Source organism: Sardina pilchardus, chromosome 5 (genome assembly GCF_963854185.1).
Source record: "Sardina pilchardus chromosome 5, fSarPil1.1, whole genome shotgun sequence".
NCBI classification, from domain to species: domain Eukaryota; kingdom Metazoa; phylum Chordata; class Actinopteri; order Clupeiformes; family Clupeidae; genus Sardina; species Sardina pilchardus.
In genome coordinates, this window is record NC_084998.1 from 8,842,283 (window position 1) to 8,864,811 (window position 22,529).

The following is a 22,529-nucleotide window of genomic DNA, read 5'->3' on the forward strand; positions in this document are numbered from 1 at the left end:
TCAGATGAAGTCATCATGGAGAGAGAGAGAGAGACAGAGACAGAGAGAGAGTGAGAGAAAGAAAGAGTGAAGCAAAGAGAGGCATTACAGAATGAGAGAGAATTGGGATATAAAAAGCTCTACATAGCTGTGGGGTATACATGGTGCCATATCCTTCCTCAGCTTTGGATTTCCATTAATATTCATGCAAATCAACCTGCCTTTGCTTGTTCTCATGAGCAGATCTTGGCATGCCGTTGGTTTAAGCTGATGGGGCATGTCAGTTCCCTCACAGCTGTTTGCCTGAAAGACCAGCGTTGTTTCATCCGTTGACTTTTTTATTGCGAAGTTTTTGTCATGGATGCAGTGAATACCATGGACAACTGGAAAAATAAGGTACAATTCATCATGTATATCTGTGAAAGGTTGCTTCCGCTAGTGTGAAGTATCTTGTTTGATTGTTTTACGTTGAGGAAACATATTGAACTGACGTGGCATGGAAGTGCTGTTGACAGTTATGGATGCGACCTGTTCCTGATACATGAGACATTTGTGGTTATTTCGGTCACGTTCGTTCCGAAAGGTTTATTTTGACATGCCCAGCGTTGTTGAGTACAACTGAGAGTTGTTGTGTGGACTACACAGACTTTATCTATATACCAGTTAGCCCGAGACTGGCTTGCGTTAAAAAAAAAGAGGCTTTGCGTGTAATTGCTGCTCGCAGGCACAAACATGCCTCCGCTGGCTCTTTTCGGCATCCCTCGAGTGTTGTCTGGTACTTTCCTCTGTTTTGACCCCGCGTTGTCAGACAAGAGCTGGGGGTGCTGGAGGGGGCTTTCCGACTCGGACGGACGTGATTCATCAGCACTGCTGCCTGCTGCTGTGTCTACGGAGGTGTTATGTCCGGGGGCCAATCTCTTTTCCTGCTCAGCTCACCCACCTTTGTTGTTGTGAGCCAGAGTCCAGTGTAAATAATCGGCCACATCTGCGTGGCCCCTCGAGTATCTGTGTGTGAGTCACATTGACGTGTGTGTGTGTGTGTCTAGGGAGGTGTGTGTGTGTGTGTGGGTGTATGTGTGTATGAAAGAGTGTCAGAGGGGTGGGTAATAAAAGGGGGAAAGAGAGAAAGAGAGAGAGAAAGAACTCAGACATAGACACCAGTCGTTTGGTTGTTATCAGGCTATGTGTCATATCACTTCATTGTTCTCTGTCTCAGGTGCCTGTCACGGTTTCAATGTAAGCTTTCAGTGTCTGTTGTAAGCCTCCCCTCCCTCTGTCTTTTATTGCCCAGGTAGGACGTTGCCAGGTATTTTAGAATTGCATTGTGATTACTCAGACGGTTGGACCTTTGAAGTTCCACTTTGAAGTGTGCGTTACTCCACGTGCTGTGTACTTTTACACACAAATGATGGACTTCCTTCCTCACGGTACTGTATGTGTGTGTTTCCTGCGCCGCGCTCATCTCCCCGGCTGTTTGTTGGGTGTTTTTACAGGACCCCCACATGATTGATGAAGTGACTGACAACCATCAAGACATCATGGACAGCCTGAACAGAAATGTGCCGGAACATTGCAGACAGACGCACCAGGTGCTGCAGGTGAGACTAAGCATAACAGCTCACCGCTGCTGCGGGTGGACCTCGGCCAGCATTCCATTCTCTTTCATTTGGATCCGCACTGTATGTGTAATGCTGCCAGAGTCGTCTCACAGTCGACTTTAGGCTTCATTGGGAATTTTAAAAAGAGCCATCAATCCTTGTATTAAACTTCACCAAGTAATGATAGTGATTGACTGAAAATAAAATTCATAGTTAAGAACATAAAAATAAATGGTGTCTGAAATGACAAAAGCAGTGATGAGAAATGTTATTCGCTTTTGAAGTGGGATCCCGCAGAATACGCGCTAGAATTATATGTAGTGTATTCGAAAGGTGATGTTTAAAACTCTCGACTCTTTGTCAAGTCATCCGTCTCTCTCTCTTGTGTAAAAAATCTCTCAACAAGTCAACCTCAGCTGATGCTATCGAGTTCACCCACATACCCAAAGGGTCTTTGAAGGCCAAGACTGTGGTAGATCACTGGAAAACCTCGACAGAGCAAAACCATCAGGGGAACAAATCTACATGAATATCCCTCCTCTGAAGCGTTTCACGAGAGGGATTCGTGTACATAATAATTTGCGGGGGGAAATTCTGATCGCTATTAGAGTGCTGAGTGTGCAGACTCGGTTCACAGAAAAACGCCCCAAGGCGACTAAACTGCCTTTATGGCACCGTCTCCCCGGGAGAGCACTTAACACATCACACAAAGCGCATATATGCATCCACACACGTGTTGCAGACCGGAAAGCATTCATAATTAATCGGGCGCCGTGGATTTTTGCCTCCTGTGATGAAAAGTTTATAGCTCATAGGTTATGGGTGTCAATGAAAGAAGTTTTTAGCTCATAGGTTATGGGTGTCAATGAAAGAAGTTTATTGCTCATAGGTTATGGGTGTCAATGAAAGAAGTGTATAGCTCATAGGTTATGGATATCAATAAAAAAGTCATCTTCAATGGAACTAGTAAAATGATTACTTTGAACATAATGTTTATTTTAGCTTATCTGGATGATTAGATGGTTGAAAGGGCCCCCGCCTATAAGCTATCCTAGCTTCCTTGGGGGACTCATTTACTCTACCTGTGTGATTCTGTACCCCTACTGCATTATTCTAATGTCTGAAGTGGTATTGTGAATAAACTCCAACTCCAACTCAAAGTATTTAACAATTTAACATTAAATTGGGTGAACAGGCCATCCTTGAGAGACATGATGTCACACTAGACCATGCAAAATGGAAATGAGGAAAACTGATAGGGAAAGGTTACATATTAAAATAACAGATTTTAATAGCGTAATTGAAAAATTACAGCTGGTTTTGTTAGGAAAGCATAGGATGGAAATAAAGTAAAACCAATCCAGTGAGAGACGGTGCAGACTGCAAATGATGAAGGAGAATGGAAAGATGGTGAGAAAGCAGTCAGGCGGTAAGGGAATCTTTAAGTGGTTTTAAGAGAGGGGGAGGTGATCAGATATGAAGGGATGAACGGATATGAACAACATTACAAACACATGTTGCAGCATTTTTTGAAGCCCTTCCATCACTGCTTTCTGTTTACTTTTTGGTTAAACAGAAATATTAAGAATAAACAGATAATAGCAGAACTGCTAACAGTGCAGTTCTTTGGAAGACTGGTCACAATAAATCCCAACATAAGATGGATGAGCTATAGTTTAAAATACCGGTATGTTATTATGATAGTATTACTTGATAATAACATCATTGTTTTAGATTTTAGAACAATTTAATACAAATGTGTCTAAACAACAGATAGTCGTGGCTCACAGTTGCAGCCACATCAGCAAACAGGCTTCAGTGTATCCCAGTAGTTGGAGACAAACGCATGTTGTGTATCCCTTTAATGTATTCCACTAACTTGCAGTTTGCGTCGAGGGGCAAGTGACTTTGATACACTTTGACCTTATTCTGTTCACCAGCTCTGTCTGCGGGTGTTATCCCCTTAGCCAAATCCTTTTAGCCTCTTGGCTCTCTCGTGCGGTACCTGATAAGGCTAAACCCACTCAGCCTCTCAGACTGCTCCTGCTTTACCGCTCAGTCCTAACAGGCAGGCCGTAATCCTGTTTGGAGGGCTATCGGCCGCTATCTGCTAAGAGCAATACCTGTTTGATAGGGATCTGATGGCATATGATGAATGTGATTTATACGGTGAATGATATAGAGCAGAGCGGAGGCTGTTGGAACAGATACAGCGGCATTCTCAGGAGACCGTCATCGTGAGAACACATTAAAGAATGTGGTTCCACAGTGACATGTATCTGGGAAAAGTAAAGACATATTTTCTAACTGTTAACCTCATTTTTTTGATCCTCTCATTGCTGCATCTCATTCCGTTGCTAATTGCTTTTGTGTTTGGATGCCACAGGGAACCCCTCTGGACCTGATCGAGACGGGGAAGACGCTGAAGGTCCAGGCCGATCGTCCCCACCTGGTCAGCCTGGGGAGCGGCCGCCTGAGCACGGCCATCACGCTGCTTCCTCTGTCAGAGGGTGAGCGCCCGTGGTTCCAATACAGTACCGTATTTTTCGGAGTATAAGTCGCACCGGAGTATAAGTCGCACCAGTCAAAAAATGCCTCATGAAGAGGAAAATGCCATATATAAGTCGCACCTGACTATAAGTCGCATTTATTCAGAAATGTATTCACAAAATCCAAGACCAAGAACAGACAGAGGCTGTAACTAGACACAGAGGCCAAAAAGGTGTGAGTGGCCGCCCATCTGTAGTTGTAGACAGCTGTAGACAGTAATGTTTACTCCTCTTTCATTTTGGAATTATTCAAAAACATGTTAAATTTCATATATAAGTCGCACCTGACTAAGTCGCAGGGCCAGCCAAACTATGAAAAAAAGTGCGACTTATAGTCCGGAAAATACGGTAATTCTTTACAGCGTCTTGGCAGCCTAATTGAATCACTACATTGATTCTAATGGGGCATCCGAGACATCTCCCTCTCCTCGTCTTGTGGCCACGACCTTTGTGTGCCGCATCTCTGCGAAGGACATGTTGGGATAAACCCATGACTGCACCATTTACAGCCGTCGTGATTGAATCAGCATCTGGCCGGTATCCATGGAGATAACATCATCCATTTATGTTTGTTTTGACACGAGGCCAAGCGGTAGATGAAATGGATGCCATCCCTAAGTGGGGGCCGAGGGTGGTCGCGGGGTTAATGAAAGTGGCGTCGCTGGGAGGTACCTGCCTTGTGTGTCCGTGGCCTGGATGGCAGTACCTCATCACGGAGAGAATGACAAACAGAGGACTTTTTTTCCCCCCTCTCGCAGTACGAAGAAGAGAGACACGCAGTGATCTCTCGTAGAGCGTCTCAGAGGAAGTACTTCCCTCATTCCATCACTGCGAAGAGCCCCAGAGAGGCGTTTTGGTGCTATATATAGGCCCATAGCACTGCCAATAATTAGCTCCTCAAGCCAAGGCTTTGTGTTTGAACTGAGTATACTTTTGGGCACGGCGTGGTCTGTGTGCATAGCTCTAATGGATGGGTTTTAAATGGTCTCCCTCTAATTGAGTTCAGCTACATATCAGACACTATTTGAGATGTTTTTATTGTGCTGAGGTTTTGAGGACTGGAATTGTAAACCATTGTGACTGTGGGCAGCATGGATTTCCATAAAAAGGGGACTGACAAAAGAACCTCACTAGCATTGTCATAATTGCGTCCACATAATTTGTAGCACTATGGCACAGAGGAGGACAAATTGTTTGCTAAACAAAATAGATTTAGTCCTAGGGGAACGGATTTGGTTGAGAGATCAGTTGTATTATGTTCAGGCTGTGATGATTTATGTATTTGTCACATTGGTGTTTAAGGAGTGAGGAAACAATAGTGCAGTTACACTTGTCAGACATCTCAACAATAAGGCTGTTTGTTATTTACCATCAAACGTCAGTTTGTATAGTGTAACCAACTGCAGATTAAGACCTTTCCTTGTGAAACAGGCATCCGACAGACCACGACCTGACCTTGACCTCAATATGTGTGTGTGTGTGTGTGTGTGTGTGTGTGTTGGTATGTTTTGTGGGTCTCTGTGTGTGTGTGTGTGTGTGTGTGTGTGTGTGTGTGTGTGTGTGTGTGTGTGTGTGTGTGTGTATTGGTATGTTTTGTGGGTCTCTCTGTGTGTGTGTGTGTGTGTGTGTGTGTGTGTGTGTGTGTGTGTGTGTGTGTTTAGGGTGGGTTTAAAACTCCGTCTATCCCACCCACTGCCACAGTGCTCACCCGGCGCCACTGTCCTCGCGCACAAAAGACTTGAGTTATGGCTCCTTTATTCCCATCTGTCAGTCTGTGCAGTACGCCAGACCCTGAGAAAGACTGGAGTGTGTTAAAAAAAAAAGTTAGGAGAGGGAGCGGGAACGTCTCGGCACTGACCCAGTCACATGGCCCCGGGATAAAGAACTCACACACAGCTTGACGTTCTGGCGCTCTGTGTACACATAGTTATGATTAAGACGAAATTAATGTGTTTTGTATGTAGGCTGCAGTACTGTTTTTCATGATGGGAGCAAAACAAGTCTTTTGGAATTGACTTACTAGTTCTAAGAATGCACAGTGAGATATAAACTGTGGGTGTGTTTGACAGGAAAGACCACACTTGGACATGGAAACACCGACATCAACATCCAGGGCCCTGGCGTCACAGCCCAACACTGCTACATTGAGAACAAGGGAGGCATCATCATCCTCTACCCCTGTGGGAACCTGTGCTCCATGGATGGCCTAAAGATCACCAAACCCACGAGACTTTCACAAGGTACGTAGACCATAGGACGGCATTTCCAAATCCACAGGAGAAAGTGCCTGTGTGTTGTTGTACAATCTAAAGCTGCCCATATACAAAAGGTTTCGAGGATTAGAGTATCGTGCAATGATGAGTGTACAGAGAAATGTCGTTCGGATTCTGCCTCATGGGGGTTTGTGCCAACCTTTCCGTCTGATTCTTCAGCTCTGTGACACACAAAGCATTCCTTATGCCCACCTGGGCTTTTGAGTTTTACCGTGGACTTGACTTCACGTTCACGGAGACATAACATGATTTGATCTCTCCATTGGTGTGGGTAAAATGGACTCTGGCATGACTCACAGCACAGCGCAGCCCAGGCTGTCAGGGCAGATTATTGATGAAATCAAAGCAGAAAATCAAATCAGGCAAAGACTGGAATTCCAGTCCACTGTGCCGGTCTGTTAGTGCTGTAGACTGAAGGAGCAGTCGACCATGTCAACTGTTGTCTATAAAAGATGAATCATTGAAGAGACAGTATGGAACAATATGCCACTTTTGAAGCTTATTTCCTGAGCCAACTAGTATACCTTCTAATATTACACTTATTGTCGTGGTATATTTGTCAAATGCACTCAGACACTGTCTTTATCACTACCTGCATAGACTACAGTAGGAGGAGTTGCCTCTGTGAATCAGAACCCCCTCAAGAGTAAAATCTGTAAAAAAAAAAAATCAGTAGTCTGATTGTTCATTTTGAACCAAATCTCTTTATACCTAGCTGTGATAAAGGAGTAAGCATCTACTGTAAGTGTCATTCTTGGCACAATCTTTATTAGGCCTGTATCCCGTTCTCACGTCAACATAATCTCAAGTTGTGTTTTCATGACCTGTGTCTATTGTGCAGGTAGGCCTGCTCGCTTGGACTGGCCTGACATTTATTACTTGTGCCCAAATACCAGGAGGTGAAGTCTAACTGTGTTGCCATGATAACCTTGCACATTTGTTTGAACTTCCCTAAGGGAAAGAACTTGCCCTTGCTCCATTCTCTGTGGCTATTTTAGGGTCTCCAGTTCGGAGTGCCGTTGGCTTAGACACTGCATAACAATGAAAGTAAGGCACACTTATAGTTTAGTTTGCGCTCTCATGCCAGTTAAGTGTACTATACTCAATCTTGACCAGCGTTAGCGAGCATTCTATAGTGTAAACTAATAAATGACAATTTCTGAACTGAGGCATAAGGTAGGCCTGCTATGTTTTGAAAGACTGGTAAAATAAATAAATAAATAAATAGGTTTATGCAATGTTATGTTCAATGTAGGCCTCGGCTGTCTTGTTAGATGTATTATCCATGCAGCAAACTAAACAAATTCAGCAAACTAAACTAAAAAAAATGGAAGCCAAACACTTCAACTTCTCAAGACGGTAAGCTGCAGCACATGATGGAGGGAAAGAAATGAAATAGCACTTAACTAAGCCCAGTTCCAAAATGTCAATGTGGACTGCCCCGCCCCCTCCTCCCACGGCTTGCAGAATATCTCCTGCTGGAAACAGCCGGTGCAGGGACAGCTGTCCGGCGTGCTGTCGAGTCGCTGTTTGAATCAATACTATCGTGAGTCGCTTTGCGTGTTTTTTGACCACTAATAACGAGGCTAACGCTCCGAGGTGGCCATACGATTGGATGTTTGTTCTTTGGAAAGTACAATTGAATTAATTGTTTGGATTTTCTTAACAATTATTAGTGCAGATATTGCTTTAAAACATATTTTCTGGGTGAACGCTCCTTTTAAGACGTTGGATAACAATTAGCCAGGTGGACATCTGCGCCTCTATTGTGTGGCACTAGCCTAGACAGTCAATGTGCAGCCCAGGGAGGAAGAAAAGTGGATGAAATTATCATCACAAAGGAATTGATCGGTGGCACACGCAAGCAAGCGCTGTCCTCATCGCTCCGACCAAACACACGAGCAAGGAGAAGAAAGAGTCAAACTCGGACTAGTAGGACGTTTGCCATGAAGCGCTAATGGGTGCCGTCTATTAAGTGGATATATGTAAGTTCAAATTATATTTGCTGTTGCTGTAGTCAACTATTGGCCTACAATCAGACTTTGTTGGTTATTATTTTGCCTAAGATATTAACGTGTTATCTACTGGTTATTACGAGGTGGGTCTTTAAATGTTCTTATTTTAAGGATAGAACTTTTAAATGTCTATTCCTCAGTTTACGCACGTAAAGATATTAGCCTTTTATTATTTAAAATTACTTTGAAATGAATTGTTGATTCGTGATGTTTCACAGAATCGTTTGTCGCCATCAGTTATACTCTCTAGGACGAAGACTTTGTAGAGAGAATTGCTGTTGTTATTGATGTTAGATATACCGTATGACTAAGTCCTCAACTTGACATCCTCTGTTTAAAATAATATCTTTTTGATATGTTTGTTATGCAATACAATACACTGGATGTTGAACATATGAATTGAAAAGTAGAGTAGATGCTACTTTTACTGTGAATGAGATTTACTTAATAGTAGGCTACACTTCTCCTTCTACTGAGTGCCATTCATGCAGTTCACTGTATCAGCAAAACACACACTAGGTTTTCGGAAGTATGACAAATGCTTTTTCCCTGTACTTCAGCACAACTTGATTACCCAACTCCCTAAAAAACAGTGCCTAAGGGGACTTTGGGGAGCATTTGTCACCTTGCTCTCTGTCTTTGACACCACAAGCAATGAATAACAGGATGTTTCATCTATGTCTATGGCAACCAATGTGTCATTATGTTGTTAAATGGACCAACACATGGAGAAGAGGCCTGTTGTGTTGTGTGGTCTGTTCTGAGACACGCTTGCCTGCCTTTTGCCTCACCGTGAGCTTTGACGTGTGTTCTGCTTGTCATTCCCTATCTGCCCTCTGATGGAAGACGCGGCGACCAGCTTTTCATTATGAAATGGATCTGACTCATAACTCACTGGCTGCCACAACTGACCCTGTACTGGTTAATCATGCCTCCTCCAGCTGCAGCAGCATCTTGTTTGTGTGTGTGTGTGTGTGTGTGTGTGTGTGTGTGTTTGAGATAATAAGGTTATCACTATTCATAAATGTATTGGAATACATTCTAGAAATAAAGGAGGTCAGTTCACAGCATTTGGTCAGCTGGGAAAACATTAAGGTTCTTTATAGAACCTTACAGACAGCCCATGTTCTTGAAAAGTGGCAGTAAAGTGGCTGTCTACTTTAAACCTCTACAAGAAATGGCTCTATCTGACATTTAATTCTACCCCTAGTTTCAATCATGTAATTAAAGCCAGCAAGCTAGCTGAAATGGCCAAGGAAATGATGGTGCCCTTGTCTCACCTAATCAATGATTTCTAATGAGAAAAAAGGATTCAAGTGGGTGTTAAGCTTTTAGCTCTCAGCTTTAAAGATGTCCCCTTTCCTGCTGCGCGTATCTTAGCTCACCGCGGCTCTTTGTCTTGATGGCTGTCAGAGGTGTTGAGTTATGGCGCCCGGTGTCATGGGCGACCAGATTCTAAAGATTTCATTAGCGGCCACGGTGAATGGTGACTCGGCGAGCAAGATCCGTGTTATCAGACACGCCGGGCCAAGCCACACACACCGCAACAAAAGGGCATCTGCTGCTGATGTTTTCACAACACACACATGTTGACTGAGGCCAGTTTCCATGTTCCCTTTACCGGGCGCACGTCGCTCCTTATCTCGCTCCGTGTTAATGGAAGTCCATTCAGGTTGGCTCCCCCCAATGACAGCTCAAGCTGTTTCCCAAGTTTGTTTTCCACTCTCTCCCTTGTGCTTTACCTTTAAAGATCTTACAGTTACAGCTCTCTACCCACAATGAATGAATGAAATGATAAATAGGAATGAACTGCAGCAATGAACTTGTGTAGTGTCTAGGTATGGAGTGTTCCAGAACATAACAACGCTCATAGACTGAAATGTCCTCTATGCTATTGCTAGCTCTGCTGACCTCCTGCATGTGTCTGTGTGACAGGGTGCATGCTGTGCTTCGGTCAGTCCGCCTTTTTCCGCTTCAACCACCCAGAGGAGGCCCTGAGGATGAAGAACATGATGCCAGGAGGAGGAAGCCACGGCCCCACCAGCAGCTACAGGACCCACACAGGTAATGAGAACTACAGTACACTACATTACCCTACACTGGACTGCACTATACTACACTACAGTTACAGGACCCACACAGGTAATGAGAACTACACTACACTACATTACCCTACACTGAACTGCACTATACTGCACTAGCCTACATTACATGGTACTGCACTATACTACACTACAGCTACAGGACCCACACAGGTAATGAGAACTACAGTACACTACATTACCCTACACTGAACTGCACTATAGTACACTACCCTGCATTACATGGTACTGCTCTATACTGCACTACAGCCTCAGGGCCCACACAGGTAATGAGAACTACACTACATTACCCTACACTGAACTGCACTATACTACACTAGCCTACATTACATGGTACTGCACTATACTGCACTACAGTTACAGGAGCCACACAGGTAATGAAAACTACACTGCATTACCCTACACTGAACTGCACTATACTACACTACCCATGGTACTGCACTATACTACACTAGCCTACATTACATGGTACTGCACTATACTACACTACAGCTACAGGACCCACACAGGTAATGAGAACTGCACTACATTACCCTACACTGAACTGCACTATACTACACTAGCCTACATTACATGGTACTGCTCTATACTGCACTACGGCTACAGGGCCCACACAGGTAAAAACACGCTATACTGTACTACACTACACTACACTACACTATACTATGCTGCATTACACTACACTGCATTACACTACACTACACTGCACTCTACTATACTATACTATACTATACTATACTATGTACTATACTACACTTCAGCTACAAGGCCCACACAGGTAAAAACAATACATTACATACACTAGACCCTGTCCTAGGGTCAGAGAATTAAATCCAAATGTATGACAAAACACAGTTTAAGCGCAAGAGAATCTCTACTTACTCAAGAATCTTTACTTATCTGAGTCTTTATATACTGAAGGATCTATGCTTACTTTTATTGGTAAACTCAGTGTAACAGTGACATCCTTCAGAAATGAAAGGGGTGTAGAGGGCATCGACCCTGTAGTGCTGTTGGTGTAATAAGAGACCAGCTGCTAGACATCCTTTCTGTCTTTTATCTTGAAACAGTTTAGTTTTATATGCACTACACAAATACAATTGACAAAGGCAGCCAGGGTCAAGTAGGTTTAAAGAACATTGCAAATGAACAACAGAAATTGGTTAGATTTAATAACTAAACTAGAACTCACTCTTCTATCGCATGTCCTGTTTGGAAGTAGTTAATTGACCAAAGCTAATGGCTCAGTAGTTGCATTGGACGGAGGCCATGTTTACAGTTCAGACAGCGCATACCTGGCCAAGCCAAGCGTTCCTCATCAGGAATGCGGAGACCTCAGTGGCCCTGGGCTTTAGTTTTAGCTGTACTTCTGTTCTATTTCTTACTTTGACACCAGCTGAGCGTTTTAAAAAAAGCACCGTAAAAATTGTGTTTTGACATTTCCATCATGTGTAGCCCCTTGCTCATACACGAATGGAAATACAAAGCTGAGTTTGTGAATAATTGTGGATGTACAGATGATCGCTCTGGGCTGAAATCTCGGCTGAGAAAAGACTACTGTAAATATCAGCATGGCCCAATTATGGGCAATCCACGGCTGGAAATAAATTCAGAATGCCGTTTACGCCGCATTCTCTCTGAATGCAGGAACCTGCTGTTTTTCCTCTGAAGCTGATAATTTTAGCAGGAGTACCTATTCATCAAGCTAAATTGCTTTGACAAGTGGATCTCCGTGCCTCCCACAGAAGCATGCAAGCATCTCTGCTCCTGCACATGCTGTTCTCAATCACTGAGCGAGCGACTTCACCCGTTTACCGGGCCTCCTCCTATCAGTGAGCCAGCAAGAGTACTGTAGGTAGTCGACAGCAGGCACATATTTCTCCCTTTGCTTCTCAATTGTGCAGTTGGCTACAGAGCTCATGATATAGGCTTGCCTAAAGATGTCGAAGTGTCTCAGGTGGCTTTGAGTGAGGCTCAGGACAGGTAGCATTCATAGTAGCTGATATATAATATTGTCATATTTGCTGATGTGGGTCAGTCAACCAGCCTGCTGTAGCCATCACAGGTATTGCCCTATATTGTGTTTGGAGTCTAATGTGTACTGCAATATAGCTAGCATTTCAGCTTTATCTGTGGATAAATTAGAGATAACAATGTCTTCAAATGTATCTACGTGCAGACACACAGACACACTGGCAATACTGTGCTCAGACTAGCTTCCTAAGAAGTCCTAAGAAGCTAGAGTCCATTGTGGCAAAAATGTGCTGCAGGAGACTTGGCATTAGACGGAGTGTTTGATTAGGTTTGTCCATGACCCAGATTCTATTCCATTGAATAGACGTCGATTTATTATGACTTAGTATCTGTGGTAGTAAATACCTCACAGTGTATCAATCATGAATATGCCGGGTTCCGGGTCAAGGTTCAGAGCTCTCTTTGTGTACCTGTTTGAGAAAGCATGGGGCAGTTCAACCCTGCCCTGCCTCCTTTGGTCAGACCCACACCCACACCCACGAAGACAGGCATCCACTTGCATTCAGTCAGATGACAGACAATTACATGAGGTATTTATGCTGATATTCTACACTTATTCACCACATGTTGTGGTCTGTGTTATTTCAGAATGTGTTCAGGTAATGGGGATTTGTTTGGAACTAAAAAAATCTTTTGACAGTCGTGTGTGTGTGTGTGTGTGTGTGTGTGTGTGTGTGTATGTCTGTGTCTGTGTCTGTGTCTGTGTCTGTGTCTGTGTCTGTGTCTGTGTCTGTGTCTGTGTTTGTGTTTGTGTACGCGTGCCTGTGCGTGCCTGTGTGTGCCTGTGTGTGTGTGTGCATGCACCAGACTTATCCATTCCAGTAAGCATGAGCTTCTAACTAAATCAAGCGGCTTGCTAGTGATATAACTTTGTGATAGTCACACACATTGGTCATCCGTCAGTCCAGTATAGTGGCGGGACATAAACGAAACAACATCATCGCAGACTGAAAAAAAACCTGAAACTGCTCGTTATTAGATCCACCTGAAAATAGACTCACAGATGCTTGACCAGTTTTAAAGCGCAGGTAGCTTTGAAGGGATTGGCAGGCATATTTGCCCTGCTCAGGGGGGCTGTGTAGCGCGCGGTAGATAGCCTAAGGTCAGACCTTGCACTGCATTTGTAAGACTGAGCGGGGAACAGTTGGAGAGGCTGTCTGGTGCCGGGTTCACGCTGTTAGTCATTATGGGCAGAGCGTATGTCTGGAAGTGACTCATGCAACGCTCTGGGCTCCATTCTCCTCAGTGGCTCTGACCTTTGTGCTGTGGAGTGCGGAGGGGAAGTCTGTTCCCTCTCTCTCTCTCTCTCTCTCTCCCTCCCTCTCTCTTTCTCTCTCTCTCTCTCTCTCTCCCAGCTATATGCCACACCCTGCACTGTGTGTGTGTGTGTGTGTGCGCATGTGTGCGTGTGTGTGTGTGTGTGTGCCTGTGTGTGTGCGTGTGTGCGTGTGTGCGTGTGTGCGTGTGTGCGTGTGTGTGTGTGTGTGTGTGTGTGTGTGTGTGTGTGTGTGTGTGTGTGTGTGTAAGCCCCCCTTAAATAGGGTGGAGTACGTAACTAGTGCAAGTGAAGTGTGGAACTAGAGATTTATAATTAGCAGCAGTAACCCATAGGGATTTCAGCACAGTGTGAAAACATGTCAGTGGAGAGGATTTCATAATGGAACTATTCTGAAACCTAATTTAGGACCGCTGGTGTATGGCAATTCATTTTTGGCTTCTTAGATCCTTAAGATTGATGTATTGACATTCAAGTTAGCTATTTAGCAATTCAGTACTGAGTAAAAGTGTCTTTACCAAAACAAGTGTTTACAGTCATGTTTTACTGGTTTCACTAAGATTCCAGATTAAATGTTGCAATGATGTCCTGATGAAGGGCAAATGTTGAAACATGTAGGCATGTAGCCAGTATTTGATAAAGGTTTTTTATATTTCACACAGGAAAGTGGCTCAATTCTTTATTTTTCTCTCTCTACAGAATCACACTCCATGCTAAACGGGAACCATCAGCAGGGGGGTCGTGAGGGGAGTCGCCCGGGTCACGGCACCCTGGTCCGGTCCATTGAGCAGGACCTCCAGGACATCATGGACTCTCTGGTCATGGACGATGCCCAGTCGTCCACCTCCTCCGAGTCCCGTAAGCTGCCCCACAACCCCATCCCCCAGTCGCCGCTCTCCCCCGTGATGAACGGAGGCGGTCGCTTCCCGGCGTCCTCCCCCACCAGCCCCGGCGCCATGTCGGTGGGCTCCAGCTACGAGAACAACTCGCCGCCCTTCTCGCCCCTCTCCTCGCCCTCGGTCACCAGCAGCCAGGGGGGCCTGCAGGAGATGGCCAACCCCCCGGTGCCGGCTCGCACCTCCAGCTTTAGCCACGGCACCCAGCCCCCGGTGCCCCAGCCGCGCTCCTCCGTGCCCAAGAGCGGCAGTGCCTTGGGGCACAAGGTCCAGGAGAGCCCCAGGCTTCACAGGAAGGCCTTGGTGGAGGCTCCGCCGAGCCCGTCGTCCACGCGCAGGGATCCTACGCAGGCTCGAGGGTCCTCCTCCATCCCCGTCCCCATGGTTTCCGGGGACAGACAGGCTAGCGCCAGACTGACCCCCAAGTCGACTCCGACATCGTCCTCTCCAGCCTCGTCCAGCCCGCGGTCCAGCGTGGGCTCCTCGGTGCAGGAGTGCCCTCCGAGCCCCATGCGGCAGCAGGACTTCGCCCGCTCGTCCAGCCCGTCGAAGCAGCCCAGCCAGATCCCGCGCCTGGCCCCGTCCTCCGTGGACGGCCCTCTCCACGCGGTCCAGCCCCAGCCTCGCTCGCTGCCCCCGGGGAGCCCGCAGACGGCCCGCCGCACCCTCCCTCCCCCCAGCCCGTCCACCGTCCGCAGAGGGGTGCCCGTCCTCCCGGGGGCGCTGCCCGGCGTCCCCCTCACCCCGCGCACCCCCCTGACCAAAACGGTGCCCGAGAGCCCCAGGCAGCACCGCAGGGTCACCTCCCCGGGGGGGGAGGAAGAGGGGGGCGGCTCGGCGGGGGTGAGGGGTCTGAGAGGGCGCAGCCCGTCCCCCTCCCGTCACAGGGACCACCCCGGCGGCCGGCAGAAGGCCGGGGCCGCCCTCGCCACCTCCGCTTTGGGCGCGCAGCCAGGGGTGTCGCCCCTCACCAGCCCGCGGGCCCAGAGGAAGGCTGGCCGGGACGGGCGGATGGCGGCGGCGGCGCCCCCGTTTGGCCGCGAGCGCAAGAACAGCATCTCGGAGATCAGCGACAACGAGGACGAGCTGCTGGAATACCACCGACGGCAGAGAGAGGAGAGGCTCCGCGAGCAGGAAATGGAGAGGCTGGTGAGTTCAAGTGTGTGTGCCTGTGTGTGTGTGTGTGTGTGTGTGTGTGTGTGTGTGTGTGTGTGTGTGTGTGTGTGTGTGTGTGTCTGAGTATGTGTGTATGGGTGTGTTTCTGTCTATTTTTGTGTGTGTGTGTGTGTGTGTGTGTGTATGTGTGTTGGCCTTTTCATACCTTCACGGTCACATTTCCTGCTTGTTAATTTTTTCTTTTTATTTCTGTTTGCCTTCAAAAAACAAACTCTCACTTGTCAAATTGTTTGTGACATGCCTCATAAAGGAAGCCGTGTAACGTTTTTTTTTTTTTTATTCCAATCCGGGAACGACTAAGAGCTAAGAATGGGCCGATGTGGGTGCGTGTGGTTGTGTGGGGGTCTCGGCGTCTCAGCCCGAGGTCTGGCTCAGTGTATAGCCACACTCATGTAAATTCCTGTGGGAGTTTTAAAGGGCCATGGAGAGAGGGTGTGTCTGTCTGAAGGCTATATTTACCCAACACAGAGGCCTGGAACCGACCACCTCCAATCCCACAAGCCCCTGCAACGCTCGTTCCCCCTCCAGTCCTCTACTGATACTGCACACAGCACACAGCGCACAGCACACCCATCGCCTGGCCTTCACTCCCAGGACCATTTAACGACATTGTATCATTTCATCTGCCCATCTGCGTCGATGCCTTTTTAATCTCTGCAAACCTCAAACCTCATATATACAGTACATCATATAAATGAGCACATTCAAATGATCTCTTGGCAGCATCGGGGCAAAGTATAGAGGCTATAGGCTAGGCTAGCATATAGCGAAGGTATATATTCTACCATATGAGCCGCTCTCTTGGCCTGGGAATACCGCATAGACATTTGTTATAGCGTTTTACAGCAGCTGTCCACACTAAGGGGCCATTCACATAATTCAGTTCCTGCCTTTTACTCGCCACTTACCTAGGCCAGGCCTCACAAAGCTTTGGCCACTTGTAAAAACCCCTTAACGCTCTCAAACTCTCCCGTGCCCCCCACCCTGAACCTCCCATGTGTAACTCCAGACAGCTGCTGGTATCACAGAGGGTAAACATTCCACACTGCCCCTTCAGGAAAGCTATTTAAGGAGCCCCATTTTCACAGTGCCATCCCGTAAACAAACACAAACAGGAAGTCGCGTTTGAAACGGTGGTCCGGGAAGAAGTAATGGAGGTTTTTTGAAAAACCTGGCTTATCACTAGCACGATTTATGACTATAAGGGACACAGCTTGGATTCCTCAGTCCAAGAGGAGGATCAAGAAGATCGAGATAGAATCTGTGACCTTAGGGTCAGAACATTATTTTTTTTTCCGGCTCTTCCCTTGCGTTCCTCCCTTGATCATATAAACATATCTGTGGACAGCAGTGTAAATGCACCTGGCTCTGCAGTCTGCTCCTCAAGTGACCTCACGCCAGCATGAGCTCACCGGCTGGGCATGCACGCATGCAGGCGAGGAGGAGTTCTGTTTGCTGTCGTGCCGCGGGGACTTGTACACATTAGCTGTTGGTGTCTGCCGGTGTGTTTGGATGAATTATCGAAATGAGGTTCTGTTCGCCGCTCACCACGGGAGACCAGGGCAGAGAGACGGGGAGCAGATTTCCCCTGCCACTCCGTGTGTCTCTTATGTGGGTCGAACTCCAGCGTCTTTCTTTCTTTCCCTCTCTCTCTTCCTCTTTCTTCCTCTCCCTGTTTCCGTCACTTTAGTTTTCACACTCACACCACACACATACACACACGCACACACACATTCTGTGTATTGTAATAATGGATAAGGCACTTACAGTTCTGGGACTTGGCCTACTTGGCATGGTGCCACTCTTCAGCGCTGCTGCTCAACCGCAGAGCTGCCATGCCCCTCCAGTCTTATCACTGAGCTAACCCTCCTCCCATCACACACACACACACACACACACACACACACACACACACATATACGCACTCGCAACCACAGTGTGTGTGTGAGAGAGAGAAATAGATATATACAGCTGGAGGTGGGGGGTTGTTGAATATTTAATGCTCACCTGTTGTGAAACAGTGAGCATTGTCAAGGGAAGGAATTTGTAGTAAAGATTAAATTCCACTAGGGGGCGAGCTAACCTTACTTGAAGAGGGTTGTAGAAGTAGTGGTGGAAAATATGGACAACATGTGGAAAAGAAACAGACAAGACATAGTGTATATGTAGCTGTTTTCCATTACAGATTCTTACAGATTTCACGTGTCATAGCCTTTTTTTTTTCTTTTTTTTTCAAATTTTGCCTACTGCCTCTACTGTTGTTACTACCAACATCTCTGATACTATCCTTCTCATCAGAATTTATACAGTTTATCTCTCATTTGGTCATATATCTCTGTAGTCTAAATATTTAGGTTTTTTTATTAGACAGCTACAAAACACTGTGAAACACTGTGCAACTGAGCCAGATTCCTCTGACCTAAAAACTCAGTGCTGGAGTGACAGTAGCTAATTACACACAGCACCACACCCTCATTCGCCGCCATTCATTCATAGGAGTCTGGAAAAGGAGCCTGCGATGTGACAGGGTACTTACAGCTCGTCAGAGCTCTATTTAGATAGATAGATTACTTTTAAAGGTCAAGGCTTGCGTTCAGTGACATCTCACTGTACTTGTATTAATGACAATCATCTGTCCATCCATCCATCCATCTATCTATCTATCTATCTATCTGCCTATCTATCTATATCTATCTTTTGTCTATTTGTCTGTCTGTCTATCTATCTATCTATCTGTCTATGTATGTATGTATGTATGTATCTATCAATCTAACTAACTAATTAGCTAACTATCTGTCTGTCTGTCTGTCTGTCTGTCTCTCTGTCTCTGTATCTATTCATTTTTGGTTCAGCTCAGTGGTTGTGTATGTTGTTGGGAACTTGTAGGGGCTATAAGTCTTCCCAGGCAGCCTTTTGTGTGTGCTGGACTGGTCAGTCCCTCCTGCTGCCGCTGCCCCGGTGCTGCCTCCCTCGCCTGTGTGTGGCATGGGGAGTGGGCTGGAGCCCAGTGTTTGTCCATCTGTTTGTTTAGAGTGTTTGCATGCCTACAGCCTGCTCCCCCTCCATACCCAGGCCGCCTGGGATGACTCAGTCAGCTCAGCCCCATTCACTGCTTCCCAGGCCTGGGATAGAAACATTCTCTCTGTCGGTCTGTCATGTAATTCCGCCATGAAGGCACCAGAATAGGAAACTGAAGCTCAGATTGTGCTGTTACGGATTCTTTTTGTGACGAAAGGGTCTTCAGCTGTCGTCAAGAGCTGGTCCGGACACTGAGTGGGTATGTACTTTTGGGAGCAGAATATCTGAGAGACACATGCAATGGAACTTTATTTTTGCAAGGCTGTCGAACAAGGCTGTGGGTGTAGAATGTGTTTTGTCACCTGCCTGTTGTCTGAGTAGCTTAGTGGAATACTGGTTTCTCCTGAGAGAGTTGACACAATTTGACTTACCTTAGTTTTGAAATCAGTTATTAGTTGAGAACCACATTGGTTCCCTCCTCACTCTGACTGTACAGAACATGTAAGGGTATTATACCATCTATGCCCTAATGGCACCAAAGCACCCTGCACACTCACTGCACAGAGCCATGTATTCTGCCTGCCTGCTGAGATTGAGTTGTCTGTTGATGGTGTTTGAATATCAAGACGTTGTCCAGTTGATGTGGAGAGCTAATCGGAGGAGACGGGAGCACGTCTGCTGGTTAATTATACACGTGTGAATAGACGACTGATCCCTTCTGATTTACTTTATTTACCGCGCACCGTTCGTCTTGTGTCCTGCACCTCATCGGCACACCGCTGTCCCTCCCGCACGGCTACGCGACAAGGCCGTGTTATTTTGGTCGGCGTCATGCACTCCGCTGGCGTGGTTTCACTTGGACGCTCTCCCTCGGTAATTGTCAGCTGTGCCGCGTATATGACAAGCCCCCCCGTCTGTCCGTCCGTTTAGATGGCACCTAAGTTCCCGCAGAGTTTTGTTGCAAGGGGCCCCAGACCTGTGTGTGTGTGTGTGTGTGTGAGAGAGAGAGGGACAGTCACGAACGGTGCTGATACTCAGCAATTTCGGCCTGTCTTCACGTCCCATGAGGGCCTGAATGGCAGGAACAGTTGGAGAGAGGAGGTGAGAGGTGGCTAGGGGTCAGTGCATGAGGGGGTGGGTTGTAAAACCAGGAGGGGGGTCTATGGAGGATATTGGGCTGGGGGTGGGGTGTGTGTGTGGGGGGGGTCGTGAGAGGGAAAGGCTTCTAGCAGCTGCTGCCATAGACCGGGCGTCTTTCATATGTGTTTGATCTGGGGTATGCGTGGGAGTGGGAGTGTCTCACTTGTGTGTGTCTGCGTGTGTCTGCAATCATGCGTATGTGTGTGTGTGTGTGTGTTTGTTTGCATGTGTGTGTGTGTGTGTGTGTGTGTGTGTTTGCATGTGTGTGTGTGTGTGTGTGTGTGTGTGTGTGTGTGTGTGTGTGTGTGTGTGTGTTTTGGTGAGTCTGTGGCAATAGAGTTGGCTTGTGCTCGTCAGATGTGGTTCTGTGACCCTGGTGGGTTGAATGGGGCGCGCACATAGTCATACAGTACGCACGCCTGCTTATTTTGTCAGCTCTCCGGGTGTCAAATTACGGCCAGCTGAGAGTGCCACACAGGCATGCCGGGCACATTGCAGTACCTGAACCCTTTATGCCAGCATGGCATCTCGCTGGGCCGCTCCACTCATACACACTGGACCACAGAGGGCTCACAGTTATCTCACTCACTTCTTCTACTATTTGGATGAGAAATAGTTAGGATGCTGTATACTACAAACACCTTACATTGTTGCACTGTTTGTCATCTAACTGTTACAGATTGTATTAGTATTGGTCATTCCAAATGTAACTAATGTGTGTGTGTGTGTATGTGTTTTGTTTTTGTGTGTGTGTGTGTGTGTGTGTGTGTGTGTGTATGTTTCTGTGTGTGTGTGTATGTTTCTGTGTGTGTGTGTGTGTGTGATCAGGAGAGACAGAGGTTAGAGACGATCCTGAGCCTGTGTGCGGAGTACAACAAGGGCGACGGCCCCTGTCCAGCCGGCGAGGTGGGCAAGGCGGGCCTCTTCCCTGGGATGGAGGAGGGGGCCGTGCGGCGCCCCGGAGCTGACCCCGCAGGCGGGGTCTCCCAGCAGGGGCTGGGCCACAGGCAGAGGGAGAGCGACGAGGAGAATCTCACCGAGGAGTGCAGCAGCACCGAGAGCCAGCACCAGGATGTGAGAGAGGGCACATACGGACATGGACACACACTCTCTCTCACACACACACACACACACACACACACACACACACACACACACACACACTCTCTCTCTTTTGCTTGTATATTCACTCACTCACTTATTCACACACCTACACACACACTCAGACACAATCTTTCTCACTCACTCTGACACAAGCAAACATTACACTATTCATAACTGTTCTGCGGCCAGTCTTTAAGTGCCAGTGACCAGCGTGACACCTTTCCCCCGCTGATCTCCTCACAGCACGAGGACGCCGGCCGCACAGGTGTGTCCTCTCAGCAGGAGCTGCCCTACCTGGAGGAGGAGCGCGTGCGCGTGCTGGCCCGCGTGGACGAGCTCAAGGCCCGCGTGACCGAGCTGGAGCAACAACTGCAGGAGTCCAGGCAGGAGGTGAGTTTGGGCCAAATCATCTCGACTAATGTATCAATTCACACTGAAGTTATGCACTATACTGTACTGTACTGTACTGTATACACTATACTGACTACGGTGTTTTTTGCCAATGTACTTGCAGTGTGTTGGCTGCCCGCATACAACATAATCTGGCCAATCATCAATCAATCAATCAGGTTTTATTTATATAGCACATTTCATATGGCATACATAGACTCAATGTGCGATAAATCACGGCAACTAATATATCAATTCACATTGAAGTTATGCACTATACTGTACCTTCTAAGACTAAAGGTGCCTCTCATTGGGCTTTTATACGTCCTCCCTCGCTCCTTGGGCCTCGATCCTCACTGATGTATATAAAGAATGATGGGGCGGCAACAATGGGATAGTCTATCCGGTTTTAGTTATAGATCAGTGGGAACGCCCCTCGAGGATCGAGGAGAGATGTTGAGAGGCACCCTAAGGTGTTTTTTTTTTGCCAGTGTACTTGGCCTGTGTTGGCTGCCTGCATATTAGATAATCAGGTAAATAAGGCTGCATTCCTGTTATTATAATGGCAAAATATGTTTACAGTAGACATTGTTTGTCTTTGTTTCTCGTGGTGGTGTGGCGCTAGGCTGAGATGGAGCGGGCGCTGCTACAGGGTGAGCGGAGGGCGGAGCTTGATCAGGTGCAGGCGGAGTTTGAGATCATTAACCAGCTGCAGTACAAGCTCAGTGACCTCGACAGCGCCACCCAGAGGGAGAAGGACAAGGTACCGCTCACCGGCACACTGGCCACTCCCCTTCTGTCTCCTCTCTCTGTTGGCCATCGGTTGATGTACTCTTCTCGTTCAGCTTTTTATCGTTTAGGTTGATATACTTTGTTGTGCTTTGTTCTCTTTAGTTCTTTTCTTTAGTTTCATTTCAGCCCTTTTGTGTCTCTAATCTGCTTTCCTACTTCTAACACTCACGCTGCTAACTCACTCATT

At 46.9% G+C, this 22,529-nt stretch overlaps 1 protein-coding gene across 1 annotated transcript in view; it reads left to right on the forward strand.

The window, feature by feature from the left end:
• The first annotated feature begins 295 nt into the window (after positions 1–295).
• The window catches only part of phldb1a (pleckstrin homology-like domain, family B, member 1a), a 34,590-nt gene continuing 12,356 nt past the window's right edge, over positions 296–22,529 (forward strand). Inside the window, exons 1-9 of the mRNA XM_062536294.1 lie at positions 296–375; positions 1,473–1,577; positions 3,964–4,087; positions 6,196–6,366; positions 10,350–10,478; positions 14,526–15,871; positions 20,885–21,130; positions 21,404–21,550; positions 22,176–22,313. Of these exons, the coding sequence (XP_062392278.1) occupies positions 355–375; positions 1,473–1,577; positions 3,964–4,087; positions 6,196–6,366; positions 10,350–10,478; positions 14,526–15,871; positions 20,885–21,130; positions 21,404–21,550; positions 22,176–22,313 (2,427 nt within the window). The 5' untranslated portion in view covers positions 296–354. The remainder of the gene's footprint in view (positions 376–1,472; positions 1,578–3,963; positions 4,088–6,195; positions 6,367–10,349; positions 10,479–14,525; positions 15,872–20,884; positions 21,131–21,403; positions 21,551–22,175; positions 22,314–22,529) is intronic.